General features: G+C 38.1%; 1 protein-coding gene across 1 annotated transcript; it reads right to left on the reverse strand.

The window, feature by feature from the left end:
- Positions 1 to 78: 78 nt before the first annotated feature.
- LOC104159316 (tripeptidyl-peptidase 2-like) lies at positions 79 to 14,960 on the reverse strand (the record flags this gene model as incomplete). Its single annotated transcript, XM_009697195.1, has 12 exons — positions 14,783 to 14,960; positions 14,554 to 14,688; positions 14,057 to 14,184; positions 9,055 to 9,183; positions 7,763 to 7,858; positions 7,236 to 7,340; positions 6,542 to 6,666; positions 5,612 to 5,775; positions 3,808 to 3,962; positions 2,707 to 2,783; positions 2,085 to 2,212; positions 79 to 178 (listed from the first exon to the last, which is right to left on the reverse strand). Coding segments are annotated over exons 1-12 (1,520 nt in total), but the record flags the coding sequence as incomplete, so codon positions are not given.
- Positions 14,961 to 14,999: the final 39 nt, after the last annotated feature.

Below are 14,999 nucleotides of genomic sequence, written 5' to 3' on the forward strand. Positions count from 1 at the left end.
CGGCCCAGCCTTAAACGGTGACAGAATTACATAATCTGAACCCCAAAGTAATGAATTAGTTCTTTCAGTATAACCTACCTAGGCCCTCTGGATGACCAAGTATATTGATTTGCTGGCAGTTTTTCTCTTAAAGAGTATTCAGCGACCATCATGTCAGGTGATACATAGGCGCCAACACCTGTAAAAAAAAAAATATTCAAGCACTTCAGATGTACAAAATTTTATTAAAAGCAAAAATAAAATATTACTGTGTTTTAAATTCATTATGAGAAGAATTTTTGCTTGACATTTAAGAACGGAAAGACACGTTTTCCACCTGATTAAATCTAGATATTTTTACAAAGTAAGTTCAAAGCAGCATGCTACGCAGTAACAATGCTGATGGTCATACTGTAGAATAGCAAAATACCATGTAAACTTCAAAGTTTCATTTTTATTCAACTGGAATAGAATGTACTCACCTTCTACATTTCTTTTACAACGGATCACTTTTACATGTCTCCACTCTCTCCCACACCCCTCTGGCTGTGTTTATACTGTTACAAACTACACCAACCATACCTCGAAGCAATCTGTGTGAATCGGTTCATGTTTACACAGCTCACAGCTACACCACCTGGAGCAGATGGCTACATCCACACAGCTCAAAGACAGCGATGAGACAGTCGTTACTTTCCTGTGTACCAGTTCAAAGTGCCCAGAGCACATCAATGACTATGACAAAGCCCGCTAAAGTTGTATTTTTACAACATGATGTCAAGGATGCGCACTGCATCCATGACGTGTACCTGTTCTAAAGTGCACATTCCGTTTTCTCTGTGGCACAGGCACTATCAGGATGGCAGAAAACTACCATACCAAGGTGACAAAAAAATTTGGCAAGGTCCATGTCCATACTGACTGTGTGAACTAAGCTAACCTGTCAACTGTATTTTGCCTTATCCTCAAAAAACCCACCCTATCTGGTTCACTCCAGGTGGAGGACAAGGAGCAAGCTACTTTGCCTGCAGAACGAATGATCACTGAGTCTCTAGAGCGATACACCAAGTAAGCTGAATTGACAGAGCAGATGCACTGCAAGAGCAAAGCAATCGCAGACCTGAAAAGAGCTTGATAGTTCCAGTTCCAACCCCCAGTCGCAGTAGTGGAATAATTGCAGATCAACTTTTGGAAAGTAACAGAGTGTTAATTCTACTAGCCATCCTGAAATAGCGCCTCTCCAACTTTGAAGTCTACATGCTAGCCTCCTTGCATGAGAATTGAGATTTAATAAGCACCTTGTATAATGCTGTAAAGCAGCATCAGAGGATTTATGTAAAAATTAAGATGAGGGAAGCTACCCCCACATGCTAGACATTTTGCTTAGGCTTATACCTCAATCTTTCACTGAAATATCAAAAACATGCACTAGCCCACCAGAAAAAACAATTCTTATGCCAGTAATAGACTTGCACAGAAGTGGCACTGCAGCTGAAAGAGCTCTTCCCCTAGAAGGACTTGTCTAGGTCACGTCATGGGATTACATTCGAGCCAAATTAAAAAGCTTTGTTTCACTAGAAATAGAAATTAGAGTATCTGATGAAGACAGATGATCTAAAACTGTGGTTCTGACAATTCAGAATGCATTACAAGACTTTCCAGAAGATTAATTAGAATCCAACTTGCTCATATTTTCTACAAGTTGCATTTACCAGCAGCTAACAGTCTGAGTGAAGTGGTGTGTTCAGACAGTTACAGTAAAAAAACCAAATTATCTTGGAACCTTCAAATAGGGCAGACCACAAAGATTTATTTTAATTTTATACAAAGCCACATCAAATCAAGACCATCCGCCTCCTACTTCTGTTTTCTAAATAAGTAAGGTCTTGAATTCTAAGAAGATAACAATCTGAACTTTTATATCTAAGCACAAGCAAGTGCCTTCCTCAGACTAAATCTTGTAGCCCAGCAGTCTTTGATTTTTTTTTTTTTTTAGATTTAGTTCAGCAATCAACCAGTGATCTCAAACATGTAAGACAAGTATAAAGCTGGAAAAGATAGAAGCTGAATACTGTCAAAATTTTTTTCGAAAACAAATTATTTACCTATTACACTAGATGTAGTTCCACCAGGACATCCTACTGTAGAAAGGCAAGGGCCATTATTTCCTGCACTTGAAACATAGATCACATTGTGTTTCCACACTGCTTCATTAATTACTTCACAAATCCTCCTGATGTAAGAGAAAAAAAGTCATTTAATCAACAATATTGCTTTTTTCCGACAGGGGAAAACTCCCATTCCTAGTAGAATCTCTGTGACCGGTCAGAGAACAAGGAATATTATGCAGCCGCCTTCTCACACCTAGCAGAGGCAGTTCCAGCTCAGAAGCTGACCACAAATAATACCTTCTGGTTTTAAAAAGGAGTAACAGTTATGTAGCAATATTAGGTCTTCAAAAAAAAACCTCACAGATTATGTGGCTTTCCAACTACAAGCATTCTTTATTATTCTAAAATATTCTTTGTATTACAAATCAATAGCACTTTCGATAGGTTTACTTAACTTCTGAAGACAGTTAAAAATGTAAACTGCAGTTTAATGTATATGAATCATTTGAGTCTGCAGAAGTCACTCTTACTGACAGTTCATTTACACAAAGTTCAACAAATGTAATTCCACTTCTGTGATATTAAAATACTTTATATTAACCACAGTAGTACTCACCCAGAATTTGGCCAGTGTGTTGCCTCTCCATAGCTATAGTTGACAAGATCACATTTGTATTTTATTGCTTCTATCATCTGACAAAGTGAAAATAAAAGCTAAAATACATACTAGTCATAGAACAAGTCACTTAAGGAATGGCAAAAAACATCTGCTTAAACTGATCTGCCACAGGTATAAGAAAAAGGGATAAACTTCTTCTGACTCTACAAAAGAAAATAATTTAATTTACTTCAATCAGTTATTTAAGTGGTATTTTCCCAGTGAACAAACAGAATAAAAACCCCGACTCCCTGAACAGTCTTATTCTTGCTATGTTCCAAGCTACAAATTAAAACATTACCCTAAGAGAAAGCTGCAGACATCATTAGTATTGTCTCAAATGTCTAACGTAAAATTCTCCTTTCCTGTGCAGTTTGGTTAAATTCCAAAAAGTCACAAAACCATTATTGTACGTCTTCATGTTGCTACAGCAAGATATTCTACAGGTCACAAATATAATTCTCTGTTTTCAGTTCCTTTTCTTGTGTAAAATTTTGCCTTGTCAACTCACCATATGGAAAAAGTCTGGGGCCTTTCATCATTAAAAAAAATTTTCCTCACTCTCTTAAGAAACAGAGTTAAAACAAATTCAGCCACGTGGGTATATACTAGCCTCTATTCCAGATTTATTTAAGGATTCTATAGTTAGATCTAAGTAACCATGAAAAAAAAAATACACTCACAACACAGAACAAGGAACTTTAAATAAGTATACAAGTAGCTTAGCCCATGTCTCAAGCTAGCCAGACACACTGCAACTCTATCAGTCTGAAAAACCCTGTAAGCGCTCTATGCAACAGAAGTCTTGTTTTATATTAAAACATTCATCTTACAATATGTTTTAAAATATATTCTGATTGGTTTTGCGTTATTTTTGTTTGGTTTGTACTGTTTTATTTGGGGGGGGAGGCGGTGTTTGGTTGTGATTTTTTTTACTGGAAATATTCTAGAAGCACAAAAATGCGCAGTCTATAAGGAAGCAGAGCAGAAAGTGTTCCACAATATTCTACAATTAAGTCACACAGCTGAGATTAATCATTTATTCAGTGAAATACCCACAGCTCTTATTAGACCAGTGCCAGTTTCCATTGTACTTAGTCTCGTATCGCCAATCTTGATTGCAAGAATCTGAGCTCCAGGAGCCACACCATTTCGTTCTGGTTCTTCTGGAAAGTATCCAGCTGCAATACTAGCCACGTGTGTTCCATGTGCTCCTGAGGAAATGAAAAGTGGTATCACTCATATGTTTACTGAACTTAATTTATACCAATTTAATTCACTACAGTTCAATTAATTTTCACTTATGGAGCTGTAAGTATAGAAATCCAGTTGGTGTTCCCCAGAGCTCAGTACTCGGGCCAGTTCTGTTTAATGTCTTTATCAATGATCTGGACAAGGGGATCAAGTGCACCCTCAGTCAATTTGCAGATGACACCAAGTTAGGTGGGAATGTTGATCTGCTGGAGGGTAGGAAGGCTCTACAGAGGGATCTGGACAGGCTGGATCAATGGGCCAAGGCAAAGCGTATAAGGTTCAACAAGGCTCAGTGCCGGGTCCTGCACTTGGGTCACAACAACCCCATGCAACGCTACAGGCTTGGGGACGAGTGGCTGGAAAGCTGCCCAGCAGAAAAGGACCTGGGGGTGCTGGTTGACAGCTGGCTGAATAGGTTTAGATTGGATATCAGGAAGAATTTCTTCACTGCAAGGGTTGTCAAGCATTAGAACAGGCTGCCTGCCTCACCATCCCTGGAGGTATTTAAAAGACATGTAGATGTGGTGCTTAGGGACATGGTTTAGTGGTGGACTGGGTAGTGTTAGGTTAATGGTTGGACTCAATGATCTTAAGGGTCTTTTCCAACCTAAATGATTCTGTGATGCTATAAAATGAGCCCAGGGTTCAAATCACTTTATTTAATAAACATCATATTATAAGAGTTTAAAAAAAAAACAAAAGCCAGTAAACAGCAGCAATCTGCAAAATAAAACAGCTTTTTGAGGTGAGAAAGGAGGCAGCAGGCAGGGAGAAAGGAAGTATTAACTTAATTCCACTAACAAAAGTTACTTAAAAGGCTCAACACTTCCTACTCAAAGTTATGAAAATTATACCTGAGTCAGATAGTGGTGATTAAGAAAAAATAATCGGAAATAAAACTGCACAGAAGTATAAGAAGAAATCTCTCAAAAAAAGTTACCATTGATTCAGAAACCAGAACTGCTTCCGTAGTTCTACTGAGATGGGATAGTTTCATGAGAAATTAAGAGTATTTTTCAAATCAAATATATCCATACCACCTTAACCACTCAGGATGCTTCCAAAACAAAACATGACTGTATAAAGAATATGCAAATACAGATTCAGAGTGGTTGGAGCTACGGCTATAGTGACACCTGCCATCACAAAAAAGTTTGGATAAACCAAAGTAAAGATTAATACCCCTTTTGCTCATGGATATCTTATTTCACATTAAATTATACAAGCAGAAAGGATAGCAACTAAATAAAAAAAATATAAATCATCATCCTATACTTAAGAAACAAAACAAAAAAGGTACTTTGACAGAAGGTTCTCTATTTTAGGTTTAAAGATGAGGGAACATCTTAAAGAGTACCTAAGTATATGCATGTGAACACAAAGTTGACAATATTTCAGGCAAAAATGCAAGCAAGTTTGGTAGTGAGCTGTCATTATAAGTTTAGTTCAGGAAATCTGAATACTGATCTTAATTGCCGTAGTAATGAATGCTGTATTAAGACAGCTGCCTTGAGCCATCCCAAGTATCTGAATCAGGATCCAATACAAATTGCTGCTTCTCACAATACCTACCCAGTAGCAAAATTTTCTTAAGATTACTTTCATTTACCTCCACTTGTCACAATGGAAAGAAGGTTTCCATCATCATATATGTTCACAGAATAATTCAACATCTCAGATGTTCCAAAAGATCCATATTCCTGAGCCTCTTTGTAGGTTCTCAGCACTGTACAGCTAGTTAAGTCACCACTCTCACTTGTATCTATGCAGGCTCTGTCAACAAAAAAAAAAACACAACACCAAAAAAAGGCAATTTTGAAGCTGCTGTAAACTTTCGGTTATCTCCCTCCTGCCCCCAGCAAAGAGTACCACAAAGACTTCTGGTTCTGTGTTTACAGTATCTTCCTTCTTTAAGTCAATACTTTTAAACCTGGTTGTTTACACTTAGATTCAGAAACTACAAAGATCTCCAAATAAACTGATTGTCAAATGCTACCAAATTCAAATAAATCTCTCTCTGAAAAGCAAACATATAGAAATTCAGGCAATTTCTTCAAGGAAGAAGTTTTACTAAAGCTAGCTGTTCAGTGCTGGTACACAAACATTTGAAGTCTAACCCACTGTTCTCTACGATGCACATTAGGAGTCAAGAAAAGGGCCATATCACATCCTGAAGTTTGTGTAAAGACTTCTGTTTTTTTGGTGGGTTTTCTGGGTTTTTTTGTTCTTGTTGTTGTGTTGGTTCCCCCCCCACCCCATCACCAATGAATACTCAAAGCATTTTTACTCTGCCTCAGAGGAAAATCCTACAAGTTTACACTTTATATCATGCTGTCTTTAGTAAAACTTCATTCTACCCCATCTTCATTTGGGACTGAAACTTTGGCATGAAATTCCAATGATACAGTAGGATTGTTTTAAAGCAAGTAATATTTAAGACCTCTGTAAAGAGGGTAGATTCAAAAGTTAACACAGTCTTCAATGCAAGCTGTTGTTTTATGTGTAGAACAAGACATCTTAGACAAGTTTAGGCATTTACCTCCAGGTCTCACCGTCGTTCCATACTAGACAATCATATACTGGGCCAGGATCACTATATTTTTTCTCAAAAGAATTCAACAGTTCCACTTGATTTTGAAGTTCTTCCTTTATCAGCTTATTCACCTAATAAGGCAACAAAAATACGGTTAAGAGTATTTCTAAAATTATTACAAGATAGGTAATCCTATTTTCCTTTCTGATGCTGTACATTTGTTCCATTATTTCATCAAAAATTTAAGACTATGCTAGGAGTCACAAACATCTACAAGTTCAACGGCCTTCAACAGTGCACTATTTATTTTTTGCCTATTATGTAGAACTACTTCTAATTTCTGTAATAGTAACATTTAAAGCCCCTTTTTTTTTTTACAGATTGTTAAATGACACAGAAGTTATCTGAGGCATTTCTGGTACTTCACTGAAATAGTACCTAGTTTACAAAAGAAAGGGTATGCTTAGAAGACTCCAAGTTATTTGATAACAAGTTTAGAAAGTTAACAACACTAAGCAAATCAAACAACTATCCATATACAGACTTTCTAAACTACTCAGAAGATACACTGGCAAGGTATCTGCCAAAATAATCACAAGTATCTTCCCTTCACTCATCTAATAAAATATTTTAATCCTCTCAACCAGTAACAAATTGTTGCAAATAACAAGTTTACAAAGGCATTTAGACTTATACAAACTTGGGAGGGAGAGCTATGAGCAGCATCAAATTCTTCTTGTTTCCTACAGGCCTCTGCTAGAGCCAGTCTGTGAACAGGATCCCAGAGCTTTTCCTTGCGTTCTTTCTGTAAAAGAAAACCAGGTTCATCGGTATATTGACAAATACGTACATTAAACTATGAAGACTACAAAAATAATTTGAAAATTCTGATTTGAGACATGATGGCTAAAGAAGTTCAGTACAGTACTATAAATAAACATCAATTGCTACACAGAAAAAAAGAAACAGGTATCAGTAGTTTCTAGCTGTTTTGCCTCAATGGACCACTGTGAGGAGGACCACTGAGCCACCTCCTGTTGTTCTGAAAAATCACAGAAAAAATGGACCATGTCAAAACTAAATAAAAATCAGGGAGAGAATGGTCCTCAAGCACTGGCTAGTAGCCTACGTGTGTTAGCAAATCACACTCTGTAGTTTCCTAGAAAAACTTCAGAATCAGAACAGTGAAATATGACTACACACCAGAAGCAAAATGTAATTCCTTACCTGAATCCTCTCCTTAAGAGCTTTAGGATAGATATCATAGCCATTTTTTATGCCAATGTGATATTTGCCTGAAGGATTTACCCAGTTCGCTGGAATCTACAGAAAAGTATATTCATAAATAGGTTAACTAATGGTGTCCAAAAAAAAAAAAAAACCAAAAAAACCTCAAAACAAAAAAAAACCCAAAGCCTAAAAAACAACACTGTGTAAGAGAGCTTAGCAGAACAGACTTGCAAACATCGCCAATGTTAATTCCCTGTCTCCATGACAGCAACTAGTGCACTGAGTTTCAACAACGTGACATGGCAATTTCAACCCAATTCCAAAGGAATCAGTATCAATTCCTGTGACACTACCACTGAACATCTTTAAGTATCAGTTGCCCTGATACTCCACTTTTAAAACATGCAGCCCCAGCACCGACTTTATTGGGTGGAGTCTGGGGAAATACCAGCATTATAAGTGAAAAGAAGCACCCTAGCATGGAGCTAGCATGGAGGGCTACTATGGTTAAAGGTTGTGACAAACTATCTTGCTGCAGTTTAGACTCTCAGTATATTGGATCCACTATTCCTAGGAACAGTAGCAAAAGAGAGCAACAGATTCACCCTTAGAATCATATCCTGTGCAAAATTCAGAAGAAAGTTGATAGCATGGAGAGATCCAAAGATTTGATGCTCCCATGTCACCTCATCAATCTAACCAGATAATTAAGAACATGTTGGAAACATCAGCAGTTCTACGTAGCGGAGACCTCTACTAGATCTCATCCTATCCTTTCTGAAAACCCTACACCACTTCTGTTCTATTCATAGTAGCGAATGACGTGAGCCTACAACAACATCTTCACAGATTTTTCAGTCTCTAGAACTATTTACCATGAGCTTGACACGATTCTTCTTGTCGTTTATACAAACGTGGAAAACAGCAGCACTTTTAAAGACAGAACAGTGTCTGATATTTTTAAAGCATGTTAGCATGTTTTCTTCAGCCAACTTCCAAAACTGTATTAGATATTGATTTGAACATAGACTAATTAAATGATTACCAAGCCCCCAACAAAACTCTGTACAAGCCATCATTCAGCTGTAGAGAATATTCAATATAAAGACATATGGAAAGTAAAAGAAATGTTAAGCAATATGTATGAAGATGAGCAAAGGCATTATTAGTTTTGAGTAAGATCTGGCTAAAAGGAAGTAAGTTCTGCAGAAACCAAAATAGGTGCTAAATTTGTTGTTAAACAAGAAAGAATGATGCTCAGTGGTGTCTCTGTACCACCAAATACTCACCTTTAAAGTTCTTCCAGAAAGACCGGTAATTTCCCCATCTTTAGGTTCTACAATGGTACATGTAGTTACATCACCACTGCCTGTTGTATCAATTATATCAACTATCTTGGGTTTCCCATCAGTCGTAACCTGAAAACATGAGCACAGAAAAAATTGAAAATGTAGTTGATTAACATCTAGCATACAAACCAGGATTTTTTTTTTTTCTTTTGTCAATGAAAATATCAACTTTTTAAGCACCCAACCTTCAACTGAAGGACATAAAACCAACTCAAAATCAGTCAAATTTTCAATGAACTAAGAGCAATGTGTCCATCTTTCTGGTTTATACAAATTCATTAACTCATTTCTAAAAAGGATTTAAAAGAGAAACAAGTAAAAAACATTGTATCAATAAAGCACAGTAGCCTCAATTTAAAACCAAGTGTAAATTTGCAAATTCTAATAATTTTCTTCATTGCTTCCATCCACCATTCTGGCCAAATTTTATAGTACTGAGTGCACAACTCTAACACAATGAAAGGTGCCGAAATACGTGCACTCACAAGCTTCAGCCTCTTAACTGAGCTGAAACCTAAAAGGAACACAAGTTACCATCATCTTATTTTCCCTGCTTCAAGGATTTGGCTTCAAGTTTTAATCAATTTGAAGTGTTAGCAGCTATGGCTATATACACCTAATACCGTACAGGGAGTATTTTTACCAGGGTGAAGAGAAAGAGAGTTGACTAGCTACGAAGAGTTTACAAGCGTAAATATAAAGCCTCCTCATATTAAATGAAAACGAGCTGGAGAGGGATGTTTTACCAAGGCATGTAGTGATAGGACATGGGGCAGTGGCTTTAAACTGGAAGAGGGAAGATTTCGATGAGATATGAGGAAGAAATTATTCACCATGAGAGTGGTGAGGCAGTGGCACAGGTTGCCCAGAGAAGTTGTGGCTGCCCCATCCCTGGGAGTGTTCAAGGCCAGGCTGGATGGGGCTTTGAGCAACCTGGTCTGGTGGAAGGTGTCCCTGCCCATGGCAGGGGGCTTGGACCAGATGACCTTTATAGGTCCCTTCCAACTCAAAGCATTCTATGATTCTATGAATTGGTCATATGCACCTATTTTTACAGTCTTACATTAAAGATTGATTTAAAAAAAGAAAAGACAAATTAATAACCTTCCCAACATCTCCTAGACACTAACAACACTAAAAGAGAAAAAAGCTTCTTGTTCAGAAAAGCAGCAACATTTGCTGTTTTCTATCATTTAAATATTTGGTATTGTTGCCTTTATTCTCTAGCAATAATTTCGATGCTAGACATAATATATATGGCAGGTAGTTCTGCTTAAATCACACTTGAATTGTGGATTCAGCTGCTGGAAGTTAACAACATGATCAAGCTGTTTCATCAAAGTTGCTCTGTTGCTGCCCAAAAGACAAGAAGGGTCAAGCATTTATCACACCTCAACAAATAAGGAGAAATACTCCCAAGGTCTAAAATTCTCATTGTTTAAAAACAAACACCCCCCCCCAATTCAACAACAACAAAAAAAACCAAACAGAAAAATAACAAGCAACCTCCTCCCCAAATAAAAACAGATTTAAACAGCTAATAAACAAACAAACAAAAAAACAAACCAAAAACCCCACCAAAGTAAGAACCAAACACAAAAATCCCAAACTCACAGCAACCATAAAAAGGGCATTCATTTTGTTTCCCAGAAGGTAATAAATACTGCTTTTGAAGAGCCTTGCTGAGGAAGAACTTCCGTTACAGAAATCAACACTGTTACTCTGTTTGTAGAAATTCATGTTCAGTTAAGAAAATTGTTAAAGCATGTTAACCTGGCAAAACATCTATTGAACAACAGTTACGCAGTACTGAAAATTTCCTTGGGAAACAGTGCGTAGGCACTTAAATCATATAATTCTCCAGTGTTTGTAATTAATGCCTTCAAGTGCCAGTCTCCATGCACAGAAAAGTCAAGAGATGCCCCAATAATAAAGCAACTGCAAGCCAAACCTGAGATTATCAGAATTGAACATTTTTCAATATGCCTCTAACCAAAGTGAATTCTTCATCAACCAAAGCACAAGAAAACAAGAATGAAAACGTAATCCAAGGTGACTTGTTTGAAGTAGACAAGTTATACTGCAACAGGTGGCCAGAACACAAGATTTATGCCGTAGCAAGCTTGGGTAGTTTTAAAAGTTGTTTCCTAGGCAGGAAGACAGCGTGCAACTCCTACATTATACGGCTCTTTGCCTCCTAGGTCCACACACCGGCACGTGAGTTTGTAAAACCAGAATCAGCAAATCGGAGTCTTTCAGACACACACAAGAATCTCCGAGTTTCAGGTGCAAAGGTCCAAGGTTCAATTTCTAATGGCAGCAATCCAGACAGGTTCATGGTCATTTAGTACAAGTAACCGATATGGCTTCTTCTGCCTACATGAACTGTTGTTTGGCATGCTGCCCACCAGTAGTAATGCCACAGTGAAACTCAGAGTTCACTGAGTTTTCCTTTTCAAGCAAACTCAATAAATTCCCTTCTGTGAACAGAAAAATCCTGAAGTAATGAATTTATTACAGACAGAAGGTACGTTTTAGTACCTTTTGCATTAAAATTCAGAAAATGAAGAACTTTCACACAACTGAAAATATTTTGTAGTGTATTTATAACAAAATCCCTAATCCTACCTTTAATATCATGGCTTGCCTACAGCCATTTGAAAAAATAGTCTACTAGTTTATAACTGAAAATTATTTTGTTGTTTATACATTATAGTTTGAAGTTCAAAAAGCATACTTTCCTGTTAGCTCTGGCTTTGTAAAACAAATAAATTAGTAAATTGAGCACATTAAAAATAATCTATCCGCATAATCCCTGCAGCTGACAAGTGTAAGAGGAGCATCAGTTCCTGTGACAATCCCAAATTAAGGCAGATGCATTTGAGCACGTTTTTGCCAGACCATACAATGTTACTGGTTCCAACTGACGGCTCTTCCTGCAACAAGAGATGAACAAGTTCTTCAGCACTTTGGCCACAGGACAGCTGATCATCATCACAAATAAAGTAATTTTGAAGCAATATTTTTTTTTTTAAAAACTCAGTGCTGAAAAGCAAGTCAAATCAAAGTAGCTGCTACTGCTAAAAGGTTGTCTCATAAAAGTATAAGCAAATTTTAGTAAATAATAATTCCAACAGGCACTTCACAAAATAAGCAAAATTGCAAGAAGCAGATGAATTGACTTACCTATCCTGAAACATAACAAGAAGTGACAACAGCAACAGAGAAAGGACAGGGTGGGGTTGAACAAAGACTACACCTACACAGCCACAATGCTCCAATAAACATACCTTATCTGCCCACCTAAAATTTCATCAGTCCTTGTGCCTTAATGAGGCATTACAAGCCATGACTCAGCAGACATCAGTAGGAAACAGATTCTACCGAGAGGGCTGAGAGGGGAAAAAATTAGCATGAAAGCAGTAGACAAACTGAACTTTACAGTGGGCATCAAGGTGGAGTGTAAAGCAATGGAGGATGAGGTAAAAAAGTTCCCCAGAAGGCACTAGCTACAAAAGATTCAGAAAGAAAAAGTAAGTAAATGTAAGTCAGATTAACAGTTTGTGTGGCAAAGCAAACCAATCAACAGAAAAATGAAACCGATGCAAGAAGGTTTGTTAAGCCCAGTAACTATTCTCTCTCTACAGCTGCAATTGCCCAGGGAAGACTATAAACATAATGGTACTTCCCTGTTATACTCTGTCCCCAAATCTTTTTGTTCCTCAGTAAGTGACCTTATGCCATACATTTATGGTATCAGTGTTTACAAATCAAAGTATAACATCAACAAACAAAAGAACCCTACGCAGGTATGAGACACTAGGGAGCAGCAAAACATGAACTGTTTTGTTTTGACTAAAACTCCCACTATATTCAAAATAGAGTAGCTCATTTTGGCCTGTAATTACTACTGACATTAACTTGAACTCAAAGTTGCAACACCTAATCTTCCTACACATAATGCCTTCTCTTCCCTCTAAGCAACTGACTCAATTCTTATAGTTCTAACTCCAATCCAGGCCAAGAACTGACAATAAGATTAACAGTAAGAAAAAGCAGCAGCAAAGACGAGGGCATAAAAAAAAAAAGGTCTCCAGGTTAGAAACTACTTGTACAGCTACGTTGTCTCACTGCCTGTGCCCAGGACACTGTCTTACTCCGTGGAAGCAAAACGTAAACTGCCCTATACTTCACAGAGTGAGGACATCCTCTTGCTGAAAACACACTTACAAAGCTATTCTACACGTTGTGTGCTGCCTACATCTCCTTTATAATTCCCTGTACCCTGTGCAATAAGCCTCCTATTCTGTAGTTTAGCAAGTAGCCTAAGTCAGGTGGGCAGTGTGGAAAAAGCACACAGCTTCTTTACATGTTTCTCTAACATTCCTGCAAACTCACTCGCACCCATCACAAGACAAACCGCATGCCCCCCCGCCCAATGCTCTCTACAACTCTTTTACTACATTACCTGAAATTTTATCTTCCACATAAAGAAAACAGGTTGAAGTAAACTGGCATGGTCAACACTGAGGTCATAGGGGGTCATAAGTATCCCTTCTGGGCCTGGGGTTACCCATCTCTGAACAAAGCTTCCCTCTACTGCTCATAAACTCATGCTTTTTTTTTGGTTGGTTGACTACTTCTCATTTATAACCTCTAAAGATTTAGTTCTTTTTCTTTCACATGTGAAACTTCAGAACTATGCACATCCCATTTATATTCACCTCTTCCTAATTGTCTTTTACAACTTTCTGGTCTGCCCACAGTATTATCTTGTTTGCATTATGACTAGCTTTCTTTAAGCTGCCTAATTACTATTCCATTTAGCCACAACTTTTTGCCAAAAGCACCAGTTTCATTCCAGCTTAAAATCAATCGAAGTTACAGCTGTCCAGTCCCTTCTCCCACCCTACCTGTCCTCTTCACTCATCCTTTCACTTACCTGAATCCCACAAGGAATCACTTCAGAATACACAACTAAAGACCTGCCAGGGTTAGGTCCCTGAACTAGGTCACTTGGGAGTAAAATCTGTGCCAATGTCAAAGAAAGGGCAGAAACTAACACGGGTCCTGCTTAGTTAAAAAAAAAAAAAAAAAAGCAGCATCCAAGCGAGTTGCATACAACTCTCTCCGAATCGTTTCTCAAGGCTTCCTTCACCACATCTCAGAGAAAACACATTGGCAAGAAATTGGAAGCAACAGTGACATAAAAGGCCACGTACAAACTTACATGCTAAAGAAATGTTGAAAGACAAGAGATAAAAGAAATAAGGAAGTGCTCAGAAATGTCAAAATTAAAATCACATACACAGAAATTTACAATACTGAGATTGAGATCATAACGGCAATCACTGTGCAATCTGAGCTGCAAAGCTAGTAGATCCAAAAAAAGCTCGCAGAACTAAATTTGATCCAGATTATTACTGCAATACAACGCACCGAAAACACACTGAGAGAGGTATGCAAATTTTGCCAGAAATATGCTTTTCACGTAAAAGATCGAAGCGGCTGTTTGTAGCCTCAAGCTACCTACTGTCGAAGTAATGCTAACAAAGTACTCTTCTATAATCAGTTCTACGGGAAAGAAGACAGCCAAAGCGATTTAAGTACCATAAACCGGCTGTGAACGGCTCAAAAGGAGGCTCCTCACACAAACACCCCAAGGTACCGGTGCGGAGCCCCCTGTCAACAGGATTCCTCCGCCCTCCCGTACCACAGCCCCCGCTCACCCCAATGTGTGCTGGGCGGGAACTGTAAGCAAAGAAACAAACAACGGCAAGTCCCCAGGACAGCCCTTGAGGGGCCTCCTCTGCTCTCGCCGACGCCTCGGGCCGCCCAGGGGCCATGGCTGCTCCCGGACAAACGCTCCGGCCCCGCACTCGTCC

Source organism: Cariama cristata, unplaced genomic scaffold, assembly GCF_000690535.1.
Source record: "Cariama cristata isolate BGI_N322 unplaced genomic scaffold, ASM69053v1 scaffold44413, whole genome shotgun sequence".
Classification (NCBI taxonomy): domain Eukaryota; kingdom Metazoa; phylum Chordata; class Aves; order Cariamiformes; family Cariamidae; genus Cariama; species Cariama cristata.